Source organism: Neophocaena asiaeorientalis, unplaced genomic scaffold (genome assembly GCF_003031525.2).
Source record: "Neophocaena asiaeorientalis asiaeorientalis breed wild unplaced genomic scaffold, Neophocaena_asiaeorientalis_V1.1 scaffold21, whole genome shotgun sequence".
In the NCBI taxonomy this organism is placed as follows: domain Eukaryota; kingdom Metazoa; phylum Chordata; class Mammalia; order Artiodactyla; family Phocoenidae; genus Neophocaena; species Neophocaena asiaeorientalis.
The window spans coordinates 3,321,829-3,342,251 of NW_020174053.1; the positions used below are offsets into that span (position 1 = coordinate 3,321,829).

General features: G+C 42.0%; 1 protein-coding gene across 4 annotated transcripts in view; it reads left to right on the plus strand.

The window, feature by feature from the left end:
* The first annotated feature begins 285 nt into the window (after positions 1–285).
* Positions 286–20,423, plus strand: part of TTC12 (tetratricopeptide repeat domain 12) — a 46,505-nt gene continuing 26,367 nt past the window's right edge. For all 4 annotated transcript variants that reach the window (XR_003004421.1, XM_024754281.1, XM_024754284.1 and 1 more), the window contains exons 1-7: positions 286–356; positions 6,403–6,566; positions 7,126–7,147; positions 7,785–7,862; positions 8,713–8,834; positions 13,128–13,187; positions 17,453–17,524. Coding sequence is in view for 3 of the 4 variants with exons in the window: in XM_024754281.1 (XP_024610049.1) it covers positions 299–356; positions 6,403–6,566; positions 7,126–7,147; positions 7,785–7,862; positions 8,713–8,834; positions 13,128–13,187; positions 17,453–17,524 (576 nt within the window). In the remaining variant the exon portion in view is untranslated. The remainder of the gene's footprint in view (positions 357–6,402; positions 6,567–7,125; positions 7,148–7,784; positions 7,863–8,712; positions 8,835–13,127; positions 13,188–17,452; positions 17,525–20,423) is intronic.

Consider the following 20,423-nt stretch of genomic DNA (forward strand, 5'->3'; position numbering starts at 1 on the left):
AGCAGCTGATGTTGGCGTTGTAGGGACATTTTGCAGAGCACTTTCCCCATTGGAGGGAGGCTGGCAGCTTTCCAGAAATATCGCCACACATAATGAGGGTCCCTTGGCCTTAACAGCAGTCAGAGTATAATAGATCACCCTGCTTGTTATTCATGACTTTTATAAACACAAATCCATCTTGAAAATAATTACCTGGCTCCTAGTTTTAGAAGGCTAATCAGCCTGACAAATTCTGTTTAGTTTTATTATTATTAATTTTCATCATTTATGCTGCCTCTCTCAGGGATTCTGGTCCACAATGGCTGACTATCAAGAGGAGGACTTGCAGAAATTTCTTAAAAATGTAGATGAAATCAGTAAGTACCAGTAAATCATATACTAATTAAATTTTACTTTAGGGAGGTGGAGTTGTTAAAGAGAGATGATTACTCTAAGTTAGTTCATGGGTTGCCTGACAGGTTTATGACTCTTAAGGAAAAAAACGTTCTTGAGATTAAACAGAAGGGGTATTGAGAAGCAAGTAATATTGGAGCCTGGGGGTAATATTTTTTGGCTGTTAATTGGTATCAGAGAAGCTGCTAACATTCTGATTGAATTCAGGCTGACAGCTCTTCCTTGTATTTTCTCCCCTTCTGTGTAGAGTCAGGTCAAAAGGAGCTTCTATTTCCCCATCACCAATGAGCCTACTGTCCCCTTGGAGAAGATCACTCAGGAGCCCCACTGATCGGTCTGAAATCCCTCTTGTTTTAGGGGAGAGCCGTTCCTGGTTTTGAGCTGCAGAGGCAAAGTCAGAAGGCTTTCCCTCAGGGTCCATCACATTACATAGATGGCTGCTGGTTGTCATACTCCTGTCTCTCTTCCTCTAGGCAGGAAGACCCTTCTTCAACTTAGACAGGTGGAATCCCAAAGGACATACTCTGACCACACAGATCACACACAGGAGATTCCAAAGCACTCAGTCCCTGCTCAGACTTCAGGGAGCTTGTTTGAGGATAGAGACAAGAATATCAGCAGTGAAACAAACCTTACATTTCAAATAGAAATATATTGAAGTTGCTGCTTCTCACAGGCTATATGGGTCCAAAGAATAAAATGGTTTTAAAAATAGTTCAGGCAACTTCATAGATGGTACATCCTTAGGGTGTTCTTTGGGTTTGTCATGGGCTGCTTCTCCTTGGCCCATCCCCCAAATGTTGTTCTGGCCTGGCCCACTGCTCGCCTTTCTCTTCAGGTGATCGAGCCCAAGCATGTGGTTTTAGCTACCACCCTTGTGATGACCCCAATCTTAATTGCTACCAGCCACTTTTTTTTTTTTTTTTTTTTTGGGGTACGTGGGCCTCCCACTGCTGTGGCCTCTCCCGCTGCGGAGCACAGGCTCCGGACGCGCAGGCTCAGCGGCCATGGCTCACGGGCCCAGCCGCTCCGCAGCATGTGGGATCCTCCCGGACCGGGGCACAAACCCGTGTCCCCTGCATCGGCAGGCAGACTCCCAACCACTGCGCCACCAGGGAAGCCCACCAGCCACTTTTTTTGAGCCTCAGCCTCTATGCCAACTGTCACACCCATTGTATCCCTCAAGCACCATGAACTTAATATGTCCGAAGGTTAGTTGATCATCTCTTTCTCTGTCCCCTCCCAATGCCAAATAAAACCTTCTTCTCCTACTCTCCCATTCGTTCTAGTCTCACTTGGTGGCACTGCTGTCCCCAGATTTACAAGTCACATTGGCCTCCTCTCACCTCTCAGCCCTTAATTTAATGAGCCCTCAGGTTTGCCTTCTCCCTCCAGCTCCCACCTCTGCAACCTCCCTTTGTTCTGGTTCTCTTATCCAGACGATTTCAACAACCCCCTGATTGTTTTCCCTGGCCTTCAGGCTTACACTCCCCACAGGGTAATGTATCTAAAATGCAAATCTGACCCAGCCACTTCTCTGCTTGCCTTCTCCCCGCAGTCCCAATAAATTTCATGCTCTCATCAGGACCTAAGTCCTCCCGTGACCTAGGCCTTACCTCTCACCTCCCCCTACCTCACACTTGAGCTACAGACAGTTTCCGGTTCCCCACATACCCCCTGACCCTTCATCCTCTGCCTGCTGCCTTTGTCCTTCCCTCTGCCTCCCGGTCTTTCTTTACCTGGCTAACATTCATTCGTACCCCAAGTTCATTTCCATATCATTTATATCAGTGCCGTCTGATAGAGCTTTCTGTGATGATAGAAATGTTCTATAATCTGCACTGTCCACTGTGGTAACCAGTGACCACAAGTGGCTCTCGAGGGTTTGAAATGTGGCTAGTGCTACTAAAGAAGTGAATTTCTCTATTTCGTTTATAAGGAATTTAAATTTATATAGCCACATGTGTATAGATTCTATACATTCATTTCTTGGGCTCTTGCTGTGTACTGAGCATTGCTAGACCCTGGAGAATACAGTAACAATGAATAAGAATTACTTTCCTTCATGGTACCTACAGTCCGGTGGGGAAAACAGATATTAAACAAGTGATTTCAAGGGTGATGTATGCTACAAAGAGAGATTGGTAAAATGCAAGAGACTCTTAGGGAGTTGTCTGATGGGCTGCTGTAACAAAATATCACAGACTGGGGGGCTTAGGCAACAGAAATTAATTTTTGTCACAGTTCTGGAGATCAGAAGTCCAAGATCAAGGTATTAGGTTTAGTTTCTCCTGAGTCCTCTCTCCCTGGCTTGCAGACAACCCCCTTCTTACTGTGTCCTCACATGGTCTTTTTTCTGTGTGTGCACATCCCTGGTGTTTCTTCCTCCTCTTATACGGACATCAATCCAATTGGTTTAGGGCCCCACCCTTATGACCTCATTTATCCTTCATGACCTCTTTAAAAGCTCTGTCTCCAAATACAGTCACACTGAGGGGATTAGGGCTCCAACATATGAATTGGGGAAGAGGGGCACAATTCAGCCCACAAATAAAGGCTTCCCTAAAGGATGAGATTTAAGCACAAATCTGAAGTCTGAGTAGGAGTTGGCCACTGGGGAGAGGGTAGGGGAGTATTCTAAATGGGGAGAAAGTACGTAGGAAAGATGGAAGTTAAGAGCAAGTGTGGTGCTTTTGAGAAACGGAAAGATTAAAAAGCTCAGTACAGCTGGAGAGAAGAGATCAAGGAGAGAAGGGTCCCATCTGAGTCCAGAAAGGCCAGATCAGGAAAGACCTTGGAAGCCACAGTAAGGAATTCGTGTTTATCCTGAGAGCAATGGGAATCCTTTGGAGGGTTTACTCAGAGCAGAAACATGGTCAGATTTACACCTTAGAAAAGTCACTCTGGCAGTGGTACACTGGAGGGGAGAAGCAAACAGGTGCTGAGAGCCAGCTAGGAGGCTGTTACAGTGCTCCAGGGAGAAGAGACTGTGGCTGGAGAGGACACAAGTAGACAGATTGGAGACATAATTCAGAGCTTACTTGACAGGCTTTAGTGTTGATGGCTGTGAAGGTGGAGGGAGAACGAAGGCTTAAGGATGAGCCTGAGAGTCTTGATTGAATGACAAGTGGATGGTTGGACCATCTGCTGAGATAGGGGCATTTGAAGGAGGAACAGTCTGGGGAGAAAGAGGATAGGCAGATGAGTAAGGCATCCCAGTGAAGATGTTCAGAAGGCAGTTGGCTTTGTAAGTCTGAGCCTAAGAGAGAGAGAGAGAGAGAGAGAGAGAGAGTGGCTGTACCTGACAACTTAGGAGGCAGTGGCATCTGCATGGTATTTGGAGCCGTAGGAGGGAACAGGAATTCCTGGGAAAGGTGTAGAAAAAGAGAAGAGGACTCGGGCAGAGAGTCTACAGAGAAAAACTCAAAAAAATCTATAAATAAATTATTAAAGTAAAGAAGGAAATCGAGCAAGGTTTTTGGATACGAGATTAATATATAAAATTCAGTTGCATTCTTATATACTTCCTATATACCAGCAACACTTCATTTACAATACCAAAATAAATCCCTCAAAATATATGCAAGACCTTTATGGGGAAGGTTATAAAATTTAATTGAAAGAGCTCCCAGTGGTCAAAACTAGAACAATTTGAGCAAGAAAGCAAACAGTATTGGATTATAGCCCGAAGTATAGAATAAATATCCATGAGTCTATATGGATATAAATAAACGATGAATAGATAAATAAGTAAATAAATATGTAAGGCAAATCTCCCATACAGAAGAATTTCAAACAATTTATGTAGATATTCCTGCCTCTAGAAGGTAGAGCATAACTCTCCACCCCTGAAAGTGAGATACATTTACTGACTTGCTTCCAAAGCGTACAGTACAGGAAAAGAGGGGAAAAGGTAACTTTAAGATAGAAAAAGCTGACAAACTCTTCCTTAGGTGGTCAAAGTTAACAGCATGATAAATCACATTGATAACGTGTACCCTTAATATGTGCTGTGGTCTTCCTCCCAAAATCTTGAGAACCTCAGTCTGACTGTGACAGTAACATCAGGTAAACCCAAACTGAAAACTATTCTACAAAAAATACCTGACCAGTAATTCTCAAAACTGTCAAGGAAAACAAGGAAGGTCTGAGAAATTGTCAGGGCTCAGAGAATTATAAGGAGACATGACTAAATGTAATGTGATATCCTAGATGGTATCCTGGAGTGGAAAAAGGATATTACAGAGATATTAATGAAATTAGAATAAAGTTCAGAGTTTAGTGAATAAAAATTTTAATTAAAAGACATAAAATATCTAAATAAGTGGAGACATTTTATCATGGATGGGAAGACACATTTGGTAAGGAAATCTTTTCTTCTCAAATTATCCTCTTCGTTCAACACAATTTAGATCAAAATCCCAAAAATGTTTTGTTTAGAGTTCAACAAGCTGATTCCAGAGTTCACACAGAAGAGCAAAGGGCCAAGAATTAATCCAGAAAAGTTTGCAGGAAAATAAGAAGGTGGGATCTCCCTATCAGATGTTCAAGACTCATTATAAAGCTGTAGTAATTATGCATGGAAGGTTTGGTGCTGAAAAAGATTTCATCCAGTAGAATGGAATAAAGAGCCTAGAGCAGGCTCACGCATGTAACAGGGATGGCACAACACATCGGTGGGAAGGCAGGGACTCGTCAACAAATGGTGCTCGTGCCCTATGCAAAGTCAGCTCCAGGGGTCTTCCCTGGTGGTCCAGTGTTTAAGACTGCACTTCCACTGCAGGGGGCACGGTTGCAATCCCTGGTCTGGGAATTAAGATCCCCCATGCCAGGCTGTGCGGCAAAAAAAAAAAAGTCAGCTCCAGGTGGATTAAATACCCTAATGAGAAAAACAGAGCGTTAAAACATACAGAAGACATATAAGAGTATATTTGTAAACCTAATATACACAAAAGGCATAAAGCATAACGGGAAATATTGGTACATTTAACACATAGAAAATTTCTTCAACAAAAGCTTCCATAAAAACAGATAAAAAGACAAACCATACACAAGGAGATGTTCACAAATACATATCAGTCCAGAATATATACAGAAATCATAAGAAAAAGACAAACAACCCAATAGAAAATCGGCCAAGGATAGGAGCAGGCAGTTGACATAAAAGGAAATCCAAATGGCCTACAAACCAATGAAAAGATGCCCGATCCCAATCATGTTCAGGAAAATGCAAATGAAAACATTGAGGAGATAAATGCATTATAGTGGCAACAACTTAGAAGTTTGACAACAAGCGTTAACTAGGATGTGGAGGCATGGGAACTCTTGTCACAGCTTATAGGAATAAACCTTGATACAGCCGTAACCTGAGGAAAATGTCACGTGTGTGCATGGGGAAATATGTACACAGATATTCGATTCGTCATTTATTCACTAGCAAAAAATTTAAAAACACCTGGATGTCCATCAATAAGGGAATGGATTACCTATCGTATATATAGTGATTAAAATAAATCAACTGCAACCATTAGTATCAAGAACAAATCTCTAAAGCATATTAGGAGAAAAAACTAGGTTGCAAAAGAATGCACGTTTTGTAAAAACCATTTGTTTAAATACACACATATACGCAAATTCTCTAGTAGGTGAATAGGTTCTGGGGATCTAATATACAGCATGGTGTCTATTGTTAACAGTACTGCACTATACACTTTAAAGTTGCTGAGAAAGTAGATCTTAAATGTGCTCACCACACACACAAAATGAAATTATATGAGGATATGGGTGTGTTAACTAACCTTGGTGTGGGGATCATTTCTCAGTGTATACGTGTATCAAATCACCATGTTGTACATCTTAAACTTACACAATGTCATGTGTCAATTATATCTCGGTAAAGCTGGAAAAATAAAAGTCCTTCCCCATGAAATTTTCTACACCACCTTTTAAGCGAATGGAGTCTTTTTTTTGAAGACCTTGCTTGAATGATTCACCTGATTTCTCCTCTAGCCAATTTAATTCAGGAGATGAATTCTGATGACCCAGTCGTACAAGAGAAAGCTGTTCTCGAGACAGAAAAGAGACTGAAGTTTACAGAGGAAGACCAAGAGGAGGACGAGTGCAGGACCACCGTGAACAAGACCATGATCAGTCCTCCACAAGCTCCCACAAAGGTGCCCTTTCCCTATGGTGGAGTTATCTAAGTAGACAGAGTGAGAAGGTCTGCATAAAGCAGAGGAAGTAGTGGTTTAATCTCAACTGCCTGGTGAGGCTGAAATAGCCTTTTGATTTTTAGATTCACTTACATTTATTTTCCACAAGGAAGTATAAACTCTGATTTCTTTTCTTGATCTTTCTGGGTCATCCTTAAACAACCCTTTGGGTTTGTTTTAATTTGGCCTCTCTACCCACTGAACTTGTGACCATTTTTAAGCCGCTAAGGTAATATATTCTACTAATTCATATTTCCAGCTCATACAGCCACAGCGGTGGTCCCTTGACCTGCTCGCCCTTGTTTCTGCAGATGTAGCCCCATAACAATTGTGCCCATAACTAGACCTCCTGATTTACAGCAAGCCCCCTGAATTTTGAGCCTTTCAGTATCGATGGTTAAAGGAAATGACCCTACTCCCCACTTGTAATTGATCTGCCTTCTTGCTTTGTATATGTATAAATGAGGGAGTGGTTTTTGAAATTTGTGTCTTTGTTTTTATGATAACCTGTGCCCTGCAGAATACAGATGAAATAAACACAGGTAAGGACAGCATCTCTCTTTCCAATGTGTATTATTCCTTTAGGATCAGTGTTTATTGATTGTAGCTTCCGGACACTTAAATTATAGCCTCAGGGCTTACAAACAACCCATGAACAAAAACCTACTGATCATTCAATTCTGTTACTAGTAGTCAGAGGGGACAGTACTCAGAGGGTTTTTCCTACCTTCTCCTGGCCAGTCTTTTTGGAAACTGAATTCAGTTATTCTGTTTCATCCAATTTACTCTTAGCTGCTTAAAGGGATCCAGAGAGTTTCTCAGTTGCTCAGCTCAGAAGCTCATTATGCTAAGTGGAACAAAAAAGTCTGTCTTCAAAGAAAAACTCTTTTAAAAGGCATAATTCAAATTTGAAGCACAGACATAGTCACCATGTATAATAATACATCACACAGATTACCATTTACTGTCAAATTAAGAAAATGTCATTTTAGTTGTCTCCAAATCTGTGTGTGTGTGTGTGTGTGTGTGTGTGCGTGCACGCGTACATGTGCCTACATGTGGATGCATGAAAAGTGTGGCTCTAAAACTCTAAAGTAGCTTTTTTCTGAATTTGAGCTAAAGAACTGATTATAGTATTTGGATTTTTCTTTTTAATATTTGAAATTACGCTGTTGTCAGAGGCCTTCTTGGCATCTGTGGAGAAGGATGCAAAAGAACGTGCCAAAAGAAGAAGGGAAAACAAAGTCTTAGCAGATGGTAATTGTCAGTCTTTTCACTTTTCAATAGCCAGGGTGATTTGTGCTAGAAAGAGCAAGGAAGTCTCTATGCTAATGTCTGAGGACATCAAGATTCCCAGTGGGTGGGTTCATGATGGGCCTGAGGCAGTGGGACGTGGCCAGGCAGAAACTAGTCTGTCTCCTGTTCCCACAGGAGCAAGCAGGGAGTCAGACACAGCCGTGAGTCAGCCTCCATAGTCAGACCTTTCTAAAGCACATGGATGGATTTAGCTGCACTAAGTGATGCTTGGAACGTAGGGAGGGATGGGAGTGAGGTACTACTGTCCAGCCTGAGGCACAGATGAAGGAATGAAAAAGAAAAATGAAACAAGCAAACAAAGCTGGGAGAAGGGAGAGGGGAAATAAAGGAAAAGAAAGAACTGGGGTTGTGTGTGTGGTGAGGAAGATACACATGACAGAAGAATGCTTTCAGCACTTATTTTATACCACTCGGTGGTATGTGTGCTGCAGATCTGAACGATTCCGTATTTGCTAGAAAATTAGTTGTTTGAATCTCTTTATGAGACGTTTGAATCTCTTTATGAGACGTTTGAATGTGTAGACTTGCCCTTTGTGGCAAGTTTGGGGTGTTCTGAGCCTTGAGGCAGAAACATTTACTTGTTCTGAGAAGCTGCTTAGAAGACTTCGGGTAGATTGAGAGAACAGAAACCGACCTGGAATTATCTGCAGAGAGAAGTAAGTGACAGGCCCCCTTTGGATGCATAGAAGCTCTGACCTTCAAAGTAGAGTTGGAAAATCAGGACAGTGAAGTCTGAAAGAATTTTCCAGTGTGTGGGGAGAGCTCACCTGTATAACTTCTATTCTCACAGCCCTAAAAGAAAAGGGGAATGAAGCATTTGTCAAAGGTGATTATGAAACAGCCATCCTGTGCTACAGTGAGGGTTTGGAGAAGCTGAAGGACATGAAAGTACTGTACACCAACCGAGCCCAGGTGAGTGATCCAAGGATGTGTCCACGGGCTTTCCTCAGGGAACAGTAGCCACTAACCTTGTGAAAGCAGAGAAAGATGAGACCAGACGGCGCCAGCGTTGTGCTCGTAACTGTGTAATGGCTGGCTCTGGTCGGGTTGGGGGTGGGGGCTGATTTGTATGGAGCATTTGCCAATTTCCATGGTGTAGATACTTACACTGTGGTTCAATTTCAAGCTACCAAGTTGGAATCATTGAAGGAGAACTTGGGAACAGCTACACATAACCAGTTCTCTCCGTAGTAGAAGTCAGCTCCAGCACATCACTGATGGTAACCAGGTACTTTCCCTCGTAAGAAATCTAGTGGAATGAGACAGTCTATGAGACCTTGGAATTCTGCCACCACTGAAGTTGTTCAGCTTCTTTTTTTGATGCCAGTCTACACTCCTGAGGGTTACTCTCCTGTTAATTTCTTACCCATCGTTTCAATCCCTCCTTGATTAAGCTTCTGTGACTGGGGTATACTGGAGAGCTAATGGGCCTAGAGCCAACTTCTCAGAAATTTTGAGTTTCTGAAATCCCTCATACCTCCGTTTCATATCACAGACGAGCTCAGATTCCTGGAACACCAGGTAAAAACCATCACCCAGATGTTTATTATCTACTACTTAATGAAGGGCAAAATTAATAGTTCTCAGTTGAAACAAAAATGTCACCTGTGACCTTATCTTTGAAAAGTACTTGAGTTTGTGTATGGAAGAGCTCTCTGCCGCTCAGGCCTGAAAAATTGGCAGATTCGTGGACACGACTATCCAATGATCAGGATATGTCAGCAGGACCTGGGTGAGACAAACTTGACACCATGTCATTTACAAGAGGGAGAGATTCATCAGCTCCAATTTCTATAACTCAAGATTAAGAAGATCCTGCTGTGGCATGTTGAGGGAGAGTGCAAGAAACAGGACGTTAGCAGTCCAGAAAGGCTGGGCAGTGACAGTGATTTAATGATAAATAAATCCAAGCACAACATAAGCTCATTAGTTCAGCAGTTTGGATTAAGTCGGACTCGAGTTGAGGTGTCATTTACCTAGCCCCATTTGTGGAGAAAAATTGTAATAAAGAAGAGAATCAGTAAACAAAATGGCCAGAGGTTGATTTCGCCATGTACTTCTTATCCCCCTAACAAGATTATAAACTTTTTGAAGGTGAAAACTGCCATATACTTTTCCCCCTAATGCTTTACTTATAACAGATGTTCAATAAATCCTTGTTAAGTTACATAACACTGGGTGGAGGCACAATAAGTCCGTTTAAGGGAATGGCGTTTCTGTTGACACATCAAAAGGAACACTTAAATGCAAGCAATTAATAGAATAATCATAGTTCCTTTTTATTTATCACCAGATTTGGTCTCCAGAACATTTACCTACTGATGCTTCTTCAGTCTTGTTACTCTGACGTTATTTGAAAGCTGTAAAATTGAATTGCCTTTAAAATGTTACATAATTCAGACTTATACTAATTCAGATGGTCTATACCCAGATTCATCTAAACTAGTTACATTTTTACTGTACTCAAGTTGAAGCAGCACTTTGATTAGTTCTGGAGAATCACATTAAGAATGACTGTGGATAAAAATAAGTAAATGCAATGAAAAGCTTTGGGAAGGCAATTCATCCCACTTTTCCCAAAGAGAAAGCTTATTCAGAGACAAATAAATGCAAAATGTGCTGCCTGGTGTTGAGAATCATTTGAACCGTTGACTATTTTTAAAATGCCTCCCTGTTTGCACGCAGTGTTAGAAAACACTTAATAAGGACCCTGTGAACTGAGAGTCGCCGCTTGCTGGAGAGAAAACCTACCCTTTCATCGCCGTGTTTTTCTCCTGGAGCTAATGTTATGATCAATAAATTGCTGGTGTAATTTAGATAAATCAGGAGTTTAATTGCCGTTTGGAAAAGTCATTCTTTTTAAAATGTGGAAAAACAAAAGAGAACAGGGAATTTATAGGGTGTTGGGCCCAAGCTTTAAAAAAAGAAAAAGAAAGAAAAGTGAAAGGCTCTGTAGAAAAACTGTTGAAGCCCATATAGAATTTTTCAGAGTCTGTATCCTGAATAACAGTGTCGTGAAATTCTGACTACGGTTGTCTAGAAGGATGTTCGTTTCTTCCTCACATCCTCTGACTTTCTAATGAAACCCCACACCCGGAGGAAAGGGTGGTGCATTATAGAACAGAGGGCTCAAAGAGGCGTTGCCTTCAATTAGTACTGAAGCCCTGTTAATGAAAGCACTGCATAGCAGCTTCCTATGTATTGGTGCGAAGAGCTGCCCGGCAGAAATCCCATTAGCTGGCTGTTGTCTGCTCACTCCTCACTTTGGTTGAATGCTTAGGTTTCTCATGAATTATAACACTAACCTCATATTTGGCCTGTCCATGTAAATATCTCATCAGATTTATTGTTCAGAGTGTCACAGTGCCCTGGTACAGTTTTGATCGCGGGCAAACCTCCATGGAGTATTGGGTCTATTATTGGTGACTGATGGGACCCTGGTGCCTGGTTTTCCTTTCTTCCAACAGGGTGATCATTGCTGCTTCTTAGGGAACTTTCCAAAAGAAGAGCCCTTAAAGTCTACTTTGTGCAACTTGATAAGAATTTATTAAGCACCTTTCATGTCCAGTAATTAAATACAGAGGATATAGTAGCCATGGTGCTTGCTGTTAAATGACTTCATTTGTTTATAGATCACACCTCTGAAACTATAAATGAACTAGATTCTTAATTCGGTTTAGTTTGAGTGGATCACAGAATTCTGAGTTAATTCTTGATTTTCAAGATTTTCCCCAATTCTAGGAGATCCCGGAAGAGAGCCCCAAGGCATTTGAAACCGAGGGCTCCTGGGGGTGGTCTGACTCTTAAATGTCAGCTCATTTCCTATTTCTCTTCCTTCTTGCTGCACTCATGAGGAAAGAAGGGGAACTTTTTCTTAAGCATATTTCCATATCAGCTTTATTGAGATACAATTGATATAACCTACAATCACCCATTGAAAATGTACAATTCAGTGGTTTTTGGTGTATTCACAGGGTTGTGGACCCCTCGCCACAGCCAATTTTAGAACAGTTTCATCATCCCCCAGAGAAGCCCGTACCCTTTAAGCAGTCACTCCCCAGTCCTCCTCCCCTCCCCCTCCCCAGCCCTAGGCCACCACTAATCTACTTTCTGTCTCTATACATCTGCCTATTCAGGACTTTTCATATAAATGACATCATATAATGTTTATCCTTATGTGTCTGGCTGCTTCCACTTAACAGTGTTTCCGGGGTCCATCCATGTTGTAGATGCATCCTCACTTCATTCCTGTTTATTGCCAAATGATGTTTCGTTGCCTAGATCTACCACATTTTGTCTATCCATTCAAAAATTGATGGCCATTTGAGTCGTTCCTGCTTTTTGGCTCTTATAAATAATTCTGCTATGAACACTGGTGGGTAACTTTTTGCATGGGCATATGTTTATAGTCCTCTTGGCTATTTGCCCAGGAGTGAAATTGCTGGATCCTATGGTACCTCTGTGTTTTACCTTTCCAGGAAGTGTCGGACTGTCCTTCCAAATCGCTGCACCATTTCACATTCCCACCAGCAATGTATGAGTGTTCTGATTTCCTGCATTCTCACCAACACTTGTTATTACCTGTCTCTTTGATTCCCTTTCTCATCTGGCTTCCTTCTGGAACATTCACAGCAGGGTAGCCTCCAGAAGCTAGCTCTTCCTTTGTAGGGGTGGTCAGTGTGCTGGGTACTGTCTGTTTGCCCCTCCAGATCCTTCTCTGCCCTGCTCTGTGCCCTGGGGGACTGACCTCTGTGGACTGCCCTCTTGGCTTCCCAGCTTTCTAACTGCCATTTGGGTTCAGCCAACGAGCTGAGAAGGAAGGAGGAAAGTGAACTGCGGCTTTATTCTCCCAGCTTCTGCTCTACCAAAGGCCTCACCTCCTGTTGAGCGGCGCTCTTCACAAAGCGACCCTCTCCCGTTTTGTTCATTGCTCCTCCCTCTGCCTCTTCAGGTCTGGCAGTGGTGATGGCTATCCACTGCTGGTCTCCCTCCACCCTGCCCTCACGCTGTGAATAGTCCCTTTATTAAACTCTCCCCGGTTACCCCGTGTGAGTGGCACCTGTTTCCCGCTGGGACCCTGACTGGTACAGGTAGGGACGAGTTACTTCTCATCACCACTCTCCTGCCCGACTACTCTTTCTGTGTTGACGGAAGACTGCCGGCTACAGAGCTGTGTATGAATAGCAGCTGTTTGTGTCCTTACAGGCTTATATCAAACTTGGGGACTACCGGAAGGCACTGGTGGATTGTGACTGGGCTCTAAAGGTAAGAAGATTGTTTCCTCTTCCACGTGATGGAGCTGGGCTTGCTGGGGCCAGATGTCTCAGTCCTGAAGTGAAGAGAGGGGAGCTGCCAGTGTATCATGGCAGGAAAGGGTGTAGGCTCTGCAGCCAGAGTCTCAGTTTCCTCATCTGTAAAATGGGAACGAGCAGAATTGTCGCGAGGGTTATGATAATGCGCTCGGTGCCTTGCCCGTGGGAAGTACTCTGGAGAAACTGCTGTTAATACTGGTTTTTCAGGGTTTTATCACAACGGCTCACCCTTCACTGCTGTGTTATCAGGTGCTTTGCTCCACGTGGCAGTGGAGACGCCTCCTTCTCTTTCCAGAGCTGACCTCGGGGGCTTCTTTCCACAGTGTTGCCATTCTTCCTCATCAGTTCGGGCTTTTCCTCTCCGGTTCTGATAATTTGGAAATGTATCATAGCACCCCCCCCTCAGAAGAAAGAGTTCCTGTCGTTCAGCTTGGATACCAGTCAGGCCTCAGGCTGAGAGCCTAATACTGTGCGTGGTATTTCCTCTGAAACCTGACAGAATAGATAATCAAAGGTGGAGAGAAGGAAGGACTGTTGGTAGAAATATTAGAAGGGTTTTAAAAGAGAAATGTCATGATCACTTCATAGGAACATTATTTCAGATGACTAAATATTTAAATAACCCTTAATCCACATTCCCCCAAGTTACTCTGTCACAGGGGCTTAGCTAAATAACCAAAAACAGTGCTTCTCAGCCTTCCTTGCTGAAGTGCTAACAGAATAAACATGAGCCCCTGGAGGGTCTAGAAGCAGAGAGCATGAAATTTCTTTTTAGACACACGTTTTATCTTAAAAATCCCTGCAAATTTTGCATTGCATGCCATAAAATGTTATCTATTTGTCTTAATATAGCCATGTTATTTTAAATAATTTATAATCAAGTAAAGTTGAAGTGCCGGGAGAACGTGCCAGGTTTATCCTATGGCATAGCTTCCCCTGGTCCAGCACTGCCTACCCCAGCTGCATGAGCGTGGCCCCCAGACAAGAGCACATCGCAACAGCAGCACACTGGCCACACCTGCTTCCTTACATTTTGTTGAAAGGGTATGCAAGAAAACAGGGGAATTCGAAGCTCACCTTTACTAACAACGGTTTATAAAACACGAGCATCCCACCAAAATGGATATCTGGAGTGCCTGATTTCTTCACCCACTAGAAGATACGGTGTGGGGGACACCCTGTCCCATTGCATCGTGACAGTCTTTGAGTGATGAGAGCTGCCCCAGACTGGCGCCATTAGGTTCTCCACAGCTCCGGTGGAGATCCATTAGCCTGCTTTGTCACCTTATATGATCATGACTTTTTTCTACTATCATCTGTAAGAGAAGAAAGAGGCAAGGGCGTTTTCCTCTGGTGTTTCAGCAACAACGGCAAAAGCTGCCATTCGCTGCACGCTGGCCGTGAGCTGTCTCATTGGAGCCTCACAGCCTTCTTTTCTGTTCTGGTCAATTCCACAGTTATCCTTATCTTTCTGACAAGGAAACAGAGCCTCAGAGATTAACTAAGCAAACTGTGCGGGATCACACAGCTAACGTTGGCCTAACTGTAGGCTGGTGCCCTGAATTGTTGACTATAAACAGCTTCTCCACAGAATCCAGGAAACCCCATCATCCCCGGGTGTGGCTTTCATTCCTTCTGTGGCAGAAACAAGATCTCCTCGTGGGGCTTCCAGGAGCATCTTTTCTGACCTGAAAAGGACCAAAGAGGTAGTCACAGCCTCGCGCTGATCCAGGACGACACACTGGCCCATTCCCAAATGTTCACTGAAACAGCATGTTATTAACGGTGAAACTGAGGCAAAGCAGGCCCAGCACAGCTGACATTAAAAAATGCTGACACCCAGCAGCCAGCCTTGTTAAACGTCCAGCGAGGCTCCCGTTGAAGACGATTGGGTAAACACTTGGAGGGATGGGAAAAAAATGTATAAGGAATTCTAAAGACTAACAATCATTGGCTCTACGTGGAAGCTGTGAATTAAAAGAAAAAGTTTCACTCCTTTTAAATATTAGCAGTGAATGTCAGTGGCACTCCATTATTCGTAGTATTAGTACTTTCATGCCGGTTTAATATTTTTGACCCTTGTGAATTGGCAGAGACAAGCCCATGTGATGACATTTCAAGACTGATCTTCCTAGTCAGGGAAGATAAGGCAGCGAAGCTGGTTTTAGTTAGGATAAGAATCATTTCTTTCTCGGCAGAACTCTTCCTGCACCTTCCTCTGAAGGCGGGATTCCTTTTGAGGGGACCTGGGGTTCAACTGAGAGAATCCTGGTGAGGGCTGGTACCTCATCGAAGGAGAAAGGGCCTATTAGTGAGAAAATCCATTAGTGGCCCTTTGTGTTAGTGTCTGAGTAAATGTGGTCACGATGCACCCCTCGCGATGGCACAGTGGGACGTGGACGCGATCTGGGGCTCCTTTTCCCCTGTTGGAACCCTGCCGCCCTGCCGGTGAAGGTGCTGTGAACAGGTGGCTTCTGCGAGCTGCGGTGCCAGAGTTTCCGTTCCCTTTGACAGTTCCCTTCCTGCTTCCTCAGTTCCATCCTCTGTGAGTTCTCCAGGGTTCACTCCACAGCTCCCTGCCTTTCTTCCTCCTACAGTTTCTCCCTCAAAGCTCTCGTCTCCTCTGTCAACTGTCATTCTTGCAAATGGCTCTCACATCTGTATTTCAGCTGCCCCCCACCCCGCAGGTTTCCATGTGATTGTCTTTGCATCCTCTGAAACACAGTATGTCTTTGTTAGACTGTATGTCTTCAGAGTGGATTTCCTTCTACTCAACTGCTATAGCACTTTTCTGAGGGAGATCTGGTGTAATTTTTAAGCCTTTGGGTCCTGGAGTCAAATGGCTAGATTTTAATCCCAGCTCTTCCACTTAGTTATCTATGTGACCTTGAACCTCTCCAACCCCTAGCTTCCTCATATGTGAAATGGGGTTAATAATTATCTCTACTTCATGGAGTTGTTATAAAGTTTACATGAGATAATTCATATGAGCCGTATGGTCAGGACTGAACAATAACGCACTAATATTACTGTCATTCACTTAGTAACGAATCAGGAAACGATATTCATGAAAACGCATCTATAAAGGCCTCTCCAAATATAACAATTATTGTTACCCCTTCTATTATTCTTTAGCTTTTCTTTAAATTTTCCTTTTTGCCCTGAAATGGGTTACTTTTGCTGTAACTGCAACAACAGCAGCTAGTCCTCTATTACCTGGTACCACAGTGTTTTACACACGTTCCCTCCTCACAATAGCCCAAGAGAGACACTATTATGATCTCCACTTTGCAGATGAGGAAAATGAGCCTCAGAAAAGCTGGGTGGCCTGGCCAGCGTGCCACTTCTGGTGAGAGGCAGACAGGGCTTCACCCAGGACTTTCTAGACGCCTGAGCTTGGACCCTTAACCTCTTTACATCTATACCCCTGGTGGCATCCAACCAGGCACAATGCCTGGCACATAAAAGGGATTCAATGAATCAACTGGATGCTTTAAATTATAGTCTATGTCTTTGTGCCACATCATCCCCTCTGGAGTTATAATAATTCGAAGCAGGCAGGTGCAGGGCCCCCTGTGCAAGCGGTATCGTTTCAGCCATAAGTTTCATAAGTTTTGAAGGGGGCATCCCTCCTGGTCGTAAGTGATAGGAACGCAAGTTCTTAGTATATATGTCGTGGTTTATTTCAAGGAAGGAACATAAATATATAATAGTAACCTCAGCTGTTTACCCAGCGTAAATTTTCCTCCCTTTTAATAAACCAGTGGTTCTCAAACTTGGTTGCACATTTATATCGCCTGGAGAGTTTAAAACATTATTGATGCGTCGGTCCTACCCGCTAGTATAATTTAATTGATGTGAGTTTCAGGTGGGCCATCAGGACTTTTACAGGCACCTGGGTGATTCTAATGTTCAGCCAAGGTCAAGAGCTCTTCCAAACTAAAGGTTTCTGGTTTGTTTCCTGGTTGTCTCATTAAATGGAAATGAAAACTGGCAAGTATCGTAATTAATTTAATAGAGAGCTTACTTGTGCATCCAGGCTCCTTGCAGGCATCAATTAGTTTGGTTACAGATGCACAGAAAAGTCTGAATTGTCAACTCTGGTGGCTGTCCTGAGAATCAAAGCACTGCCCTATCCCTATTAGCTGGGCAGTTGGGGGAGGGGCTGATAACGTCAAATCTTCCGGAACATCTGATCAGTGATTCTCTGTTATGCAGTGTGATGAAAAATGCACAAAAGCGTATTTCCACATGGGAAAAGCCCACCTGGCCCTAAAGAACTACAGTGTGGTAAGTGCTAGAGGAACCTTAAGTGGCATGTTTGATCTCGGAGCAGTGCTTCAGATTGTCTCAGAGAAGAACCACATTCCTCCAAGTTGATGAGATATTAATCCACTTCTTAGTATTTTCCAGGGTAAATCTTAAGATCTTAGAGCTGGGAAGCATGTTAGGTGTCATCTGATAATAGCCCCACCTGCTGTAGGAATCTCTTCTGCAGTATCTTCTACCAGTGTCCGTCCAGTCCCGGGATGAGCATCTCTGGAGAGAAAAGACATAAGCAAAAAGATGAAAAAACAAAACTCACTTGTAATCTCATCTCCTGAAAGTGACCATGCAGAGAGATATACACACTAAGATATTGGATATTGTTAATAGCAGCTTTATTGAGATATAGTTCACGTATCAAACAATTCCCCTATGGAAAGTATACAATTCAGTGGTTTTTAGTGTATTCACAGGGTTGCACAACCGTCACCACAATCAACTTTAGAACATTTTTGTCACTCATCAAAAACACCTACACCCATTAGCAGTCACTGCCCTCCCCTCCACCCCGCCCTCAACCCTAGACAACTACTGATCTACTTCTGTCTCTATACATTCGCCTATTCTAGACCATTCATATAAATAGAATTATACAATATGTGGTCTTTAGTGACTGGCTTCATTCACTTAGCACAGTGTTTGCAAGTTTCATCCATGTTGTAGTATGTACGGTACTTCTTTTTTTTTCTATTGCTGAACAACATTCTATTGTATGGATATACCACATGTTATTTATCCATTTGTCAGTTGATGAACATTCAGGTTGTTTCCACTTTTGGTTATTATGAACATCCATGTACAAGTTTTTGTGTGGACACATGTTTACAGTCCACTTGGCTATACACCTAGGAGTGGAACTCCTGAGTCGTGATAACTCTATGTTTAACCTTTGGAAGAACTTCCATCTTGTTTTCCAAAGTGGCTGCTCCATTTGACATTCCTGCCAGTAGTGTATGGTTCCAGTTTCTCCACATCGTGAACAATACTGGTTATTTATTTTTCTTTTCTATTATACCCATCCTGATGAGTATGAAGTGGTATTTCATAATTTTGACTTGCATTTCTCTGATGGCTAATAATGTTGAGCATCTTTTCATGTGCTAATTGGCCATTTGTGTATCTTCTTAGGAGAAATGTCTCTTCAGATCCTTTGTCCATTTGTTTATTAGGTTATTTGTCTTTTTATATTGAGTATAAATATATTCAATATAATATAAATTGAATATTTATATAAATATTCAATATAAAGTAATATAAATATTATATAGTGTAATATAATATTCAATATAAATTCTGGATACAAGTCCCTTATCAAATAAATGATTTGAAAATATTTTCTCCCATTCTCTGCCATTCTCTGTGTTGTCTTTTCACATCATAGCACAAAAGTTTTTAATTTTGATGAAGTCTAAATTACCTATTTTTTTCTTTGGTCGCTTATGCTTTTGATATCAAATCTAAGAAACCATTGCCTAATCCAAGATTCAAGAGTTTTATGGCTTTAGCTCTTTCATTTAGATCTCTGATCCACTTTGAGTTAATTTTTGTATATAGTGTGAGGAAGGGATCCAGCTTCATTCTTTTGCATGTGGAGATCCAGTTGTCCCAGCACCATTTGTTGAGAAGACTGTCTTGTCTCCAATTGAATGATGTTGGCACCCTTGTCAGAGATCAATTGATCATAAATGCATAGGTTTATTTCTGGACTCTCAATTTTATTCCATTTGTTTATGTCTACTCTTATACCTATGCCACATTGTCTTGATTCTTACAGCTTGTAGTAAATTTTGAAATTGGGAAGTGTGAGTCTTCTAACTTTGTTCTGCTTTTTCAAGATTGTTTTAGCTATTCTGGGTTACTGGAATTACCATACAGATTTCAGGATCTGCTTTGTCAATTTCTGCAAAGAAGCCAGGTGGAATTTTTTTTAATTGAAGTATAGTTGATTTACAATGTTGTGTTAGTTTCAGGTGTACAGCTAAGTGATTCAGTTATACATATATATATATATACCTATTTTTTCAGATTCTTTTCCCTTATAGGTTGTTACAAAATATTGAATAGTTCCCTGTGCTATACAGTAGGTCCTTGTTGGTTATCCATTTTATATATAGTAGTGAGTATATGTTAATCCCAAACTCCTAATGTATCCCTTCTTCCCCCTTTCCCCTTTGGTAACCATAAGTTTGTTTTCTGTGTCTTTGGATCTATTTCTGTTTTGCATATAAGTTCATTTGTATCATTTTTTTTAGATTTTACGTATAAGCAATATCATATGATATTTGTCTTTCTCTGTCTGGCTTACTTCACTTAGTATGATAATCTCTAGGTCCATCCATGTTGCTGCAAATGGAATTATTTCATTCTTTTTTATGGCTGAGTAATATAAATAATAAATGCTGGAGAGGGTGTGGAGAAAAAAGGAACCGTCCTACACTGTTGGATGTAAATTGGACAACAGTATGGAGGCTCCTTAAAAAAACTAAAAATAGAGCTACCATATGCTCCAGCAATCCCACCCCTAGGTATATATCTAGAGAAAACTCTAATTCAAAAAGATACATGCACCCCATTGTTCATTGCAGCACTATTTACCATAGCCAACACATGGAAGCAACCTAAATGTCCATTGACAGATGAATGGATAAAGAAGATGTGGTACATTTATACAATGGAATATTACTCAGCCAGATGGAATTTTGATGGAGATTGCATTGAACCTGTAGATCAACCTGGGGATTATTGCCATCTTAACAATATTAAGGCTTCCAGTCCATGAACGTGAGATATCTTTCCATTTACAAGATATATTATTTTTAAAAAGAAATTGCCCCCGTTGTACATTTTAAAAAATTATTCTTTG